Source organism: Pterocles gutturalis, unplaced genomic scaffold, assembly GCF_000699245.1.
Source record: "Pterocles gutturalis isolate BGI_N339 unplaced genomic scaffold, ASM69924v1 scaffold48627, whole genome shotgun sequence".
In the NCBI taxonomy this organism is placed as follows: Eukaryota; Metazoa; Chordata; class Aves; order Pterocliformes; family Pteroclidae; genus Pterocles; species Pterocles gutturalis.
In genome coordinates this window covers 44,906-56,942 of record NW_010117314.1, presented here as the reverse complement: position 1 = coordinate 56,942, position 12,037 = coordinate 44,906, and the positions used below count along the sequence as shown (strand labels likewise).

Here is a 12,037-nt window from a genome sequence, read left to right as displayed (position 1 = left end):
ATATATGAGATGGAAAAACGTGGTGAAAAAAGGGCAGCTGGAGACCTGTAATGAGAATTTGTTGGTGCTAGAGCAATATATATATAACTTAGATATATAGGAACCACTAAAAAAACATCACTTTTTTTTAGAGAGGAACATCTATTACTTGCTTTACCTAGCTTCACCAGGTAAAAGCAAAATCAGGTGATATGTTAATCACAGCATTCAGAATCAGATAACCATGGTAGATTTTGGTGGGTGGTCTGTATTTATATATGGATTTCTTTATTTACAGTCTTCTCCCTCTTACTCGGGCTTGTTTAAACAAGAAATCCTTGCTGTCTTTGATGGATTCCTATCAAGACTTAGAAAGCAGTGAGATGCTGCATTTACTTTTCACAGATGTTACCACCTTCTCATCTAGATAGTGATTTTTTAACGGATGACCTTGAAAAAAAGGATTGCTTTGACCCTGTTTTGCTCTTCGTTCACTTTTCTTAAGACATTGTAAGATAATTGTCAAAGTTTCCATAACTTCTGAGGCCCAGTATGTGTAAAATAACCCAGCTGCTGAGGGAGAATAAGTGGTTTCCTGCATCTGCAAGCCCAGCTTTTAGTTAGAAACTTACGTTTTGCATATCAATACTTTCTTCTTTTGCAGCTTCTGTTCCTGTTATGCCAGCTAAAGCAGTTCATTGATACCTCTGAGTTGTTCATTTACTTTATGGAACTCAAACACTGCAAGTCTGTCTTGTGCTGCCTTTGGAGTTTGCTAGGGTTAGCTCTTGTTGAGTTTTAAAAAATTGAAATTGGTCCTTTTGAAAATGAGATTTAAAAAATAATTCTATTATGCAGATAGGGACTGGTTTTGCTTTTTCACAGTTTTTTTTTTTTTTAATTTGTTGATCTTATTAGCCCCTTATTATTATCCCTCAGTTTCAGTTTTAGGGCTTTGAGATGCTGAACATGTCCCAGTCACATACTCAGTCACAAGAATCACCTGTAAGACTGCTCAGGACTTGGAAGGAGTAGGTCCTGAGTTTTCAGATGTGTTTCATTTCTTAAAATTGTGGTGGAGGAGGAGGTTATTGGAGAAATCCACTGAAAGTTTTTGAAGTTTGCAGTAGGAATGTCTTAAATGTAGCCCTTTGTTCTGAGCATAAATAAAGGAAGGCAAGGCACAGTGTAACTACTGCTGGGCTGAATCTTCCCCTCAGACGGACTGTTTGGACACCATTATGGAATAAATTCTGCCCAGGAAAGAGAAAGTACAGCTTCACAAAAATTCCTCTTCTTCCTCTTCTTGCTTACACCAGAAACTTCCTCCCCTAACAGCAGAGGAGTGGTGTGGATTCACTAATAAGCAAGGGTGGAATTTTTCCCAGTAAGTCTTAGTAGTAAGTTTTTCCCCCACTGTAAGAATGACAAGTTTTTTTCCTAAATGTGAAAGTGTATTACTGATCAGGTGGTGATGGTGGGTTTGTGGAGAGAAAGAACATAAGTTTTAAAACTCATTCAGTTATCCTACTCTGCTGAAGTGGTTTGTCCCTCTCCTTTTACCCACATCATTTACCTTTCCTTGCTCCTGACACAAGAATTTAACGAGCAAAATTAAAGCCTAAGGGAAAAGAGGGAGGCAAGGGGGGGAACCGAGTCTGTAGCTGTCAGGAGGGAGCAGCAGATAGGCAGCAGTAGGGTGGAAGTTTCCCTGACAGACCTCCTGGTCTGTTCATCACCTCTGGCTATGCAGCACACCCGTTCTCCTTGGGTGGGCTGCCAGGAATGGCACATAGCAGCACATACCTTCAGCGGGGCCCCAGCCTACCAGCCTGGCTCGCGTCTCCCTTGCTGCCTCCAGCACAGACTGCCATTCTTCTGTCTCCGTTAACAGTTGCGTTGCAGCAGCAATAATATTTTTAGGCTGTGCATTATGAAAAGATGCAAAAAGCGGAGCATGTTTTTCAGGAAGTGACCAACATTTTTTTCTGATTAATGGAATTTTTTTCCTCTTCTCTGATCTCATTTCACTGAATGCCTTCATTTTACACCCTTGAGTAGGCCCCATTTTATCCCTTCTAGGACTAATCTTACGTTTGTTGATTTCTCAAGGAGAAGGTCTGAGGCCCTTTCCTCTCCCATTTGTCTATTCATCTCTGACAGGGAGAGAGATGTTGCCCTGTCCCCCAAAATCATAAGCCTGCTCCCAGCTTGGTTGCTGCTAACAGATTGCCTGTACTCTGGAAGTTCTGCTACTCCATTTTTTTGTCAGTTCTCTTCCAGTCAATGTAATTGTAATAGACTGTGGGTATTGCCATGCTCACATTTCTCATACGTTCCCATTCCAGCCACCAGATGCCTAAATGGTGTTGGGAGGGGAAGCGGTGGCTGATGCATCAGGTCAAAGATTGAGTCACCCTTCAACAGTTCTTCCTTCCCTCTCCTTATCAAGTCACAGGGTGTTTTTTTTTTGATGGGACAACAAATTAGAATTGATACAAGAAGAATATTTTCTGTATTTAATTGAGAAAACTGAGAACATCCTTGAAGTTCTGGGGAGGTGGGTGAGGGAGAGACAGTGTGCAAAATACAGGTGTTAAGCTCTAGGAATCTATCCAAGTACAAAGCAGAACAAAGAGGATTGTTTAAAAATACTTGTAGGGTAAATACATGAACACTGGGATGGCACAATGGAAAAATCTAGTTGTTCTAAAAAGAGTTATGTTAATAGGCAGATTCACTACGTGTTCACTCTGTGGATTAGTTTTGATGCTTCTTAAAAAATCAAGAGTGAATATAACTGACTTTAATAGCATCTCTGCCGTACACTTAAGTATTAATTTTCAGGTTTAGCAGCATTTGAAATTCAAGGATTTTGGGGTATACAAAGGGAACTGATAAGGCATGAAATATTTGCAGTTTATGGAGCAGGAACAGAGTACGTTCGTTTTTCAGCCATGCCGGGAAGAATAGGAATTATTGAATCAGGCCTCATCTGTTTTTTCCAAATCTCAATCTTAGGTGATCCTTGATAGAAGATTTTGGTTAGACACAAGTAGTTATTCATGTTACATGGGTGATTCAACCATCTCTGGTTTAGCAGCAATAAAGAAAGCAGTTGTATGAACTAGATTCAACAAACACCTTGCTTGCAACAGCAGCCATTTGTTTTTCTGACAGATTCAATTAATTCTAGAGAAGATCAAAAGGAAATACTTGATTTTAAAGTCTTGGCTATGACCTTACATACCTTTCTGTGTGGATATTTATAAATCATGAAATAGCCATTGGATGTTTTTGCTCAAAGACGGCTAAGTACTAATTTAGCTTTAAGTACTAGCTAAATTCTCTTTTTGTAGTTATGTTTACAGACAACCAGCAGGACCAAAATCTTACTTCAAGCAGGCTGGACACAACAGAAGAGAAGCACCAATAAAAAGCACTTTTGCTTACAGTGTATTTATGATTGAAATGACTAGAAGATATTTACATAACTAGTTGGTTCTGTCATTCTCAGAAAAGTAAAAAAAAATCTAATATTTTTATTATATTTTGACAGCTTCAAAACCCTAAAAATCATTGAGTGTGTTAGTATTTTGATTTTCACAGATAAAGGGACACAAGAATAAAAATAGCATTATTTAGGCATTTTATATTATTTTTTGACATGTAAGTCAAGAATTTTTAAAACATGGATATTGTATATCACATCTTTTGAGCTGTCAGTTTTGAGGCCTGATTTTTCAACATCAAAAGCAGACATTCATTTATTTTGGAAAAAGGAGGGCGTATTTTATATTTATATCAGGTCAGCGGCTTCATTTTTGTAGCCCAACTTTTGTTCTTTTTTATGACTGTTTTAACCCAAGTGGTCGTAACTTCGGAAGTTACAGGTGGAGGCACTTGATAGTTTATATGATTTCCTTAACGTGAAACTGGGCCACTGTTGAGATGGCTACATCTTACCTCATTGGTAAAATGCAAAGATTTCAAGGGGTTTTTTCACCTGTTGATGGCTCAATCATTTTTTCCCAGTGTCTCTCCTACTCATACAAGTATCTTCCAGTCCCATCTGTGCCCAGGCTTTCCCTTCGTGATGACTAGTGCTCCTAACAATTCTGCATTATAAATTAATGCTGTTAATAACAGAGATGGATGCTGCACCACATGTGTTTATGGAGATTCTCTGGGAATCTCTGTGTGGGAAAGGGTTTGAAGTACAGTTTGAAAGGGGGGGGGGGCAGTTGTTTTTTTGCATTACGTAATGTTCTCTTTACATATTAAAGCAAGTATTCTTGTTCCAATTTAAGATGTATTCTTGTTCTAATTTAAGACTTATTTTGGTAGACTGGCTCATTAATCAAGTTCTGTTAAACACAAGCATATTAATATGTAGATTTAGTGTGCAGTGTTGGACTAAGTTTGATCCTCCTTAAAAAATAATCCCTGATAAACCTAAAAATGTTGCTCTTTTTGGCTAGACAAGTTAAGTACATCAAGTGCATAATATTTTACTAAATAGGACAGTTTCATTAAAATTTACTTGACCATTCATTTCATTTTGGATTTAATAATTTGCTCTAATGTTATTGTGATGCTTAAATTACTTCAGATCCCTTAAATGTGAGAACTTCAGTTCTAGTTCCAGATTTGCTTTTGCTTCTGTCTTTTTTTTACTGTGAGACTCTAATATGGCAGAATCTCATGCAAAAGTGTGGTTTGTTGACTCTATTTTACCACTTAAAAGATCATCACATCTCCAGGCACAGATGTATTTTTTTTTAAATTAAGTTTATTATTAAAATAAGCTGATTAACTACAATAGGCCTACCATAATGAAAGGGGAATGTAAAAATTTATCTCCCAGTTTCCTCAGGGAAAATCTTGAAAGCATCTGATGGGTTGACATGATGAATGGGTGAACGGATGAGAACTGAAAGGAAGTTTTATGCTTTGTGAAGCTGATGCCCTACCTGGAGCTTAGTAATGACATCACTTTTCCCATGATTGATCTCTAGGCAGCAGTTGTGGTGGTATTCAACTTTGCTATGGTTCTGCTGATTTTTCCTGCTATCCTGAGCATGGACCTGTATCGTCGGGAAGACAGGCGGCTGGATATATTCTGCTGTTTTACAAGGTGAGAATTTGTGGTAGATTGATGTATGAGGTGCATCTTTTTTGTGTTTGCCAGTCAGTGCTGCCATTCCTTGTTAGGAGTGAGAGTTCTTCATTGCATTGGGTCCAGTATGTTATTTTCAGATTTCACTGCTAGTGCCTGACTTATGTTTGCTATCTTGGTTTTTACGTGACTGAAGGAAAAGTTAAAATACAACTGTCTGTCTCTCTCTCTGTATGTCTGTCACGCACACACACACACGCACACATGCACACACACACACGCACACACACACTTGTCATTCATATGTATGTTCATTTTGACTTTCGGAGGACAACGTTTTGAAAGCAGATAAAAGATCTGTTCTTTAGGAATATCTTCAAGTATTTTTAGAATGTTACAGGGTGCTGCAAGGTGTTCAGTGCTAGTATTGGGTGATCTTGGAAGACTCTATGTAACCTAGGGTACTGAGAAGCCTTACTTACAGTTTATCACTATTTGCTAATTTTTATGCTTTTTATACCTTTAAACTTAAATACATAAATATAACGTATAAACTGTAAAGTGACTTCTCCTTAGCTGAGTGTTTCAGAGGACTATGAGGAATACAGGGTGATCAGTACCATTACAGGATAATGCTTGATAAAGTTTCTGTTATGAGGGCAGTAGTAATTTGGAATGGTAATGCTGCCGTTCTAAAGAGTGTATACACAGATTCTTACCTGATATACGGCAAGCTCTGACCACACAGCAGAGCTAGGAGGAGTCTGCTGTCATCAGTGGAGCTACTGCTTAGAAATTAAGTGTATTTTCTGCCTTAGTTTTTGCTTTTGCTTTCAATGAAGAGGATAATTTCTACATTTCTATATGTGTACTCTTACTGTCTTAACCAGGATGTGGAGAATCCACCTTGTGTCTTCTTAGCCTTTTATACCCACCTAGGAGCTGACATAGTTTGACATTCTAATTTTAATGTCAAAGAGAGAAAGCACTTTCCTAAATTTGTTTTAGAGAGAGTGGTTACAACAGGGAGTTGATCCCAAGCCAGTACTCCTGTTTTCTTTTTCTGATTCTGTCGTAGTTTCAGTGGAAGACCTAATGTTCTTGAATTTTAGAGCCTTGATTCTCTGAAATACAGGGCAAACAGAGCTTCCATTTATTCCCTCATCTAAAGTTGCACCAAACGTGTATCAGAATTTGGGCCTGTTTACATATTAAGAAATGCAGTTAATGAGAGCTTGCTTTTTTTAGATAGGCAACATTCTGAATTCCTCTTGTTTTTGTAGGACTTGTCCACTTGGTGAAAAATCTCTGATACTGTTTTATATCATCAATTTGTCATTTCTTATTTACAGGAATAGGTTTGCCTCGGATAGTTTTGGGTTTTTTAATAAACTAGGTATCTGTTAGGGTCTTGCATAGGCTAAAATAAAGGGAACACTTCAATTACTTCTGTAAATATGTCTCTTCATGTTGCCCATCCTTCCTGGGATTTAACCCCTGCATATATTTACTTAATTTTTAAAACATTCAGTCAGTGTACGGTAAGTGGTTTCAACCTGCCTCCCAAAGTCTGAGATCTTATCCAGAAGGCCTAAATATTATTTAACAGTTACTTTAATAGTTCTAAACAGAAGAACTCAGTATGTCATGTGTTTACATTTCGATCTAAATAGCTTAATTCTCAGCATGGGCATGTAGATGCAAACTCGCACGCATACTGTGCATTGAGACTGTGCAACTAGCTAGGTATTGACCTGATCGGCATGGGTAATTAATGGAGTGGTGTAGGTAGAGGTGTCAATGTCTTCAGACAGATTCTGGTTCCTTCTTTCCTAAGCACAAGAAATATGCACATGTTCTCAGAGGCCTACACTTTGAACTATGTCTGAGAAGTGTTCCCTAAAGGTGCAGAATAAAATTCACATCAAAGCATTACATTTAATTAATATAAACCATCTAGAAGTAGTAGAAGCAGTCTCAGATGGAAGCAGGCTATCCTGTCTAGTCTATTAAAATAAAGAGCTGTCTAAATGCGAACAGATGTTTTTCTCTTCTCTTACAGTCCGTGTGTCACTAGAGTGATTCAGATTGAGCCTCAAGTGTATGCGGAAAACGACAATACTTGCTACAGTCCTCCACCCCCGTACAGCAGTCACAGTTTTGCACACGAAACTCAGATTACAATGCAGTCTACAGTGCAGTTGCGCACAGAATATGATCCTCATACACAGGTGTACTACACCACAGCAGAGCCTCGCTCAGAAATATCTGTGCAGCCAGTGACAGTGACACAGGATAATCTTAGCTGCCAGAGCCCAGAAAGCACAAGCTCGACGAGGGATTTGCTTTCCCAATTCTCAGACTCCAGTATGCATTGCCTTGAGCCACCCTGTACGAAGTGGACACTCTCATCTTTTGCAGAAAAGCATTATGCTCCGTTCCTCCTAAAACCAAAAGCTAAGGTAATCAGGGAACTATTTACCTGTTTTTCAAAAATTGACTTCTGCCTTACCCAGAAATAAAATTATCCTGGCAGTGGTATTAAATACAAGGAATTCTTTTGGAATAACAGTTCTTGATAGTTTTACAGCTAATTTAATTCTTCAAAAGTTCTATCTTGTGAGTGCTGTAGAGACATAATTTTCAAATATAAGTTAGGAGTGAGGTGACTCAAACTAAAGCCACTTTCAAACTGTATTACAATATAAATTTCTCATCCACGATGCAGAGCCCCTTCAATAAAGGACAAATTAGCTTAGGCTTGTAGTGTATATGTGTATGAAGAAAAAAAAAATGAGAAAGAAGAGCTTTAAAGGAGACTGATGGGTGTTAATTTGCACTTGGCTTTGTAGTGTGCTATTATGTATTGTTAGTTTCTTTAGAAATGTAAAACCAAATTAATTTCCATTTTCTGTTGCAGATTGTGGTTATTTTCCTTTTTCTGGGTTTACTTGGGCTCAGCCTTTATGGAACTACCCGGGTGAGGGATGGACTAGATCTCACAGACATTGTACCACGAGAAACACGGGAATATGACTTTATTGCTGCACAGTTCAAGTACTTCTCATTCTACAACATGTATATTGTGACGCAGAAAGCAGACTATCCAAATGTCCAGCACTTACTTTATGAACTTCACAGAAGTTTCAGCAATGTAACATATGTTTTGTTGGAAGAGGATAGGCAGCTTCCCAAAATGTGGTTGCACTACTTTCGAGACTGGCTGCAAGGTAAGAGAGAGTTTCATGAACTTTTCTTAATTTTGTAGTAACCACTTGTTCACACTAGTCATGCGCCCCTCTTCAAGTATAGTCACATGGTTAAAGACTGTGAGTAGGAGGGAGAATGCCTAGGTGCTGATCCGAGCTCGCCTGTTGACTAGCTGTTTCTCTAGGTCACTTAAATTCTTTGTGGCTAAGTTTACTCCCCAATAAGGCAGTTCTGAAGCTTTAAGACATTATATCCATGAGAGGCCATCTCATGCCATTAATTTTTAAGCCGCTAATGAGGAGTTCTGCTTTATAATTAATGGCCAAATGTGGTCCACTGTCTTGGGAAAATAAAGGTTTTGAGAACAGTAAAGGAAAAGTCCCTGTCCGGCGATGTATTTTGGCACAGCCTTGACTTTCACCACATGAGTGATCCTGTTGGCTTCATCTGGGACTGCTGGCATGAATAAAATTCAGTGTAGCTTATGTGTTTTATTGGATTGAGAATTTACTATACATTCTAGATTTCCAGTCAAGTATCCTCACTGTTTCTGTGGTGCTTCTTTTTGTGTGCTGAATTATAACAGGGTGGGGGAAGACAAGAGAAGGCATGGCCTTTCAGGTACTATGATGATAATTATATTGAAGTCAGTTTATTAAAGATACTGTAATTACACATGTTGAGACAAATAATTGTTTTGTATTTAAAATAGATACTACTGTTACATCTCAGCAGATTCAACAGCTCTCTGCTGTGAGCAAACATATTCTACTCAGGAGTAGTTCTGTCCTACCTCTGTCTTTCTGTTGGGATAATCTCCAGGAAGCTTTTGCCAACAGAAAAATAAATTGTATTGCCCTAGTGACACCATAAAGTTTAACCCTAACCATTTACAGACAGACAGTGCAGCCAATGGTTCTTAGAGAACATGTAGGTAACTGCCAATGTTTGGGATATCATACTCCTTCTGAAAATACGTTGGGCATCATCTAAGAGATGCATCTAAATAAAATGATCGCGTTTCTTGTGTGTTTAATGTACTGATAAATCATTGAAAGCAGTATTCCAGCTATTACGTTTTGTTTTTTCATGGTTTTAAAATATTTTTAATCCATTCATTACAGTCTACTTACTGGAAGTTTTACTTAAAGTATTTTGCTCACATAAGCATATTGAGCTGTAAGGGAAGGTATTACTGGCAGGAAGAAAAATCAACATAGCTTAGATGTTTTGCTGGATTGGAACCTTACTTTATTTTCTATATTTCTAAGCAAGTATCTTTCTACATACTTTTCCAAATTATCTTGTAACTCTGCTGTTTATTTTATTTCTTTAGTGGATATTTTTTTTGCTGTTCCAAAACAGTAGGAAAAAATGTGTCGTGTCCCCCTTCCACCTTCCCCTCCCACCTTCTCCTCCCACCCCCAAACCTGTGAAGGAGATGGAAGTCTGAGATCGTGTTCAGGATCTTCACATGTTAGTGCTGAACCTCAGCACAGTCTACCAGCAATAAAGTTGGGAGGAGGTGCTCTTGGATCTGCTCCCGTGCTGGCTTCTCAGAGTGAAGCACTGGAGGCTAGCCCACTTGGTGTTGGTTCCACGGGTGCTCACATTCCCATTCCCCCTCTCTCAGGCCCACCACATAATTTTGCGAACCTCTTCCACTTTGGATGCCTCCCTGTCCTCTTTGTAATCATCTGCTTGTGCTATGGACTGTTTGTGTGGCCCTGGCCCAATGCCAAGGGCCTGCACATCTTCCTCTGTGTGCTGGATATCCATACTCAGGTCTGCTCTGAACAGGGGTGTTCCTTGTCTCTTCTTATTGCCCATAGTTACATTTCCCCTTCCAGTCCACATTAGCCTACCTGTCTTTCTTCCTTGTCTTCCACTTTTATTCAACTAGAGGAGCTGTGAGAATTCCTGGTACCTTGGATATACTGACAGGGTGCTTGGAGCTAAAATATTATACTGTGGTGGTGAGGGACACTCCCAGGAAGCAATGGCTCGTGGTGCTTAAAGTGCACGTGGCAGCCCTGTGATGAAAGGTGCTTTGCTTTTCCTGTTGATCACCCACAGCTTTAGAATTAATCATTAGGATTACTAATTGACATTTAGGTCTGTGTCCTTACCCCTCCTCCCCACCTTCCCCAAGAGGGGCACGATTAATACAAACCAGCTGCTTTGGATATGTGATACTGCATTCACAAAGCTGTAAAGAAGGATAGTGAGATGTATCAATAGAAAGAAGTTATGTTTTAAAATGGTACAGGACATTGATGTAACAGGTGAACTAAACTGTTATACTAAAAGCTGACATACTTGTCATAGTTAAGGAATTATCTCAAGGTGCAGACACTAATAGGCAAAATAATACCTGATTGTTACCAACTGGGGCTGATACTGAAGCAGTAAAGGGGAGGGAAAGTGAAAACAGAATTTACAAACAAGGTACAGTTTTAGGCTGGATTCAGGGAGGATCCTCTGTGAGGTGGGAATGGTTCTACTGGTGCATTTTTAGGTGCTGGAGGAGCAAGATAATCAAAGTAGGGGCAACTTCAAACTTCTTTCTGACCTGACAGGGAATTCAGTGCTAGAAATTAATGTCTCACGATGGCTTTCTGACATGCACACATTTGTCCGGCAGAAGAAGGGAAGCAACAGCATGTGAACAAAAGCATTTTTTATCAAGAAGGCATCCTTGTTCTTAGCTGTACATTTCTCCTTGTTGGAGTGCCTTCAGCCTAACACATTTCTTTTTTCAGAGGTTCCCTTGTATTTTGTTTCCAGTTATCACATCATGTTAGCATACTCTCTGTTACTGAAAATGCAACAGAAGAGTTAACACTAATCATTAATTTAAGCTGAAAATATTAACATTATTTTTGTAGATGACTGAATGTAAATGAGGTAGCTTGAATTCCCTGATGGCTTGTAATTAGGCTTGGTTTTGCAAAGGGTAATCTTATCTAGTGCTTCATGGTGCCAGATGTCCACATGAGTCAGTAGGAATTCTTTCCTCACCCCCATTCCTACATCTGACACAATTTTGGAGGATTTTCCTTTCTTGTGAAGCATTAAGCAAAAGTGACTGCTGATATGAAAAGAATCCCATATATAAGATTTTTTTAGTTCCCTTAATTTTTATAACTTTTCTGCAAAAAGGTCAACAAGTTATTTTTATCTTTCTGCCCAGAAACATTTAATTAATCCCATTTATAAAAGACTAAATGTGTTCTAAAATTACTGGTATGAACAGTTTATAACAGAAGTACAGCTTGCTTTGAAAGCAGCAACTCTGCTGTGAATTTCAAAGTATTTTGGGCAATTTTAATTACAGAAATTTTGAAATTCTTTAGAAATTAAACACAACTGATAGTGGTTTCTTGGTGTTCTTTCTCCAGACTCATTTTCAGCAAGGTCAGTAATAAAATAACCCAGAGCATAAAGTGGTTAAGCCAGATGAGGAATACAGGTATAAAAGGGAGCAGGGTTTGAGGGGTGATCAAACTTGTGAGAAGAGGGGAGGAGAGATGCAGGAGTTGAGTTTTTACCCGCTGCAGTAACATTAAATGTATGTGCCCTTTTTTATGTACCTGGCAACCACAAATGGGTAATGTCACATGCCAGTGGATATGTTTGTAATTGTGTGTCTGTGGAGCCCCTGACAGGGGCTGGATGTTAGTCTGAAATCTCTACCTCCACGTGCTGTCAATCATAGCAATTTGTGTG

At 38.8% G+C, this 12,037-nt stretch overlaps 1 protein-coding gene across 1 annotated transcript in view; it reads left to right on the top strand.

The window, feature by feature from the left end:
- Positions 1 to 4,997: 4,997 nt before the first annotated feature.
- PTCH1 (patched 1) overlaps positions 4,998 to 12,037 on the top strand; it is a gene marked incomplete at its 5' end in the record, with an annotated part of 26,475 nt that continues 19,435 nt past the window's right edge. Inside the window, 3 exons of the mRNA XM_010075745.1 lie at positions 4,998 to 5,116; positions 7,161 to 7,560; positions 8,019 to 8,328. Coding sequence (XP_010074047.1) covers positions 4,998 to 5,116; positions 7,161 to 7,560; positions 8,019 to 8,328 — 829 coding nt within the window. The remainder of the gene's footprint in view (positions 5,117 to 7,160; positions 7,561 to 8,018; positions 8,329 to 12,037) is intronic.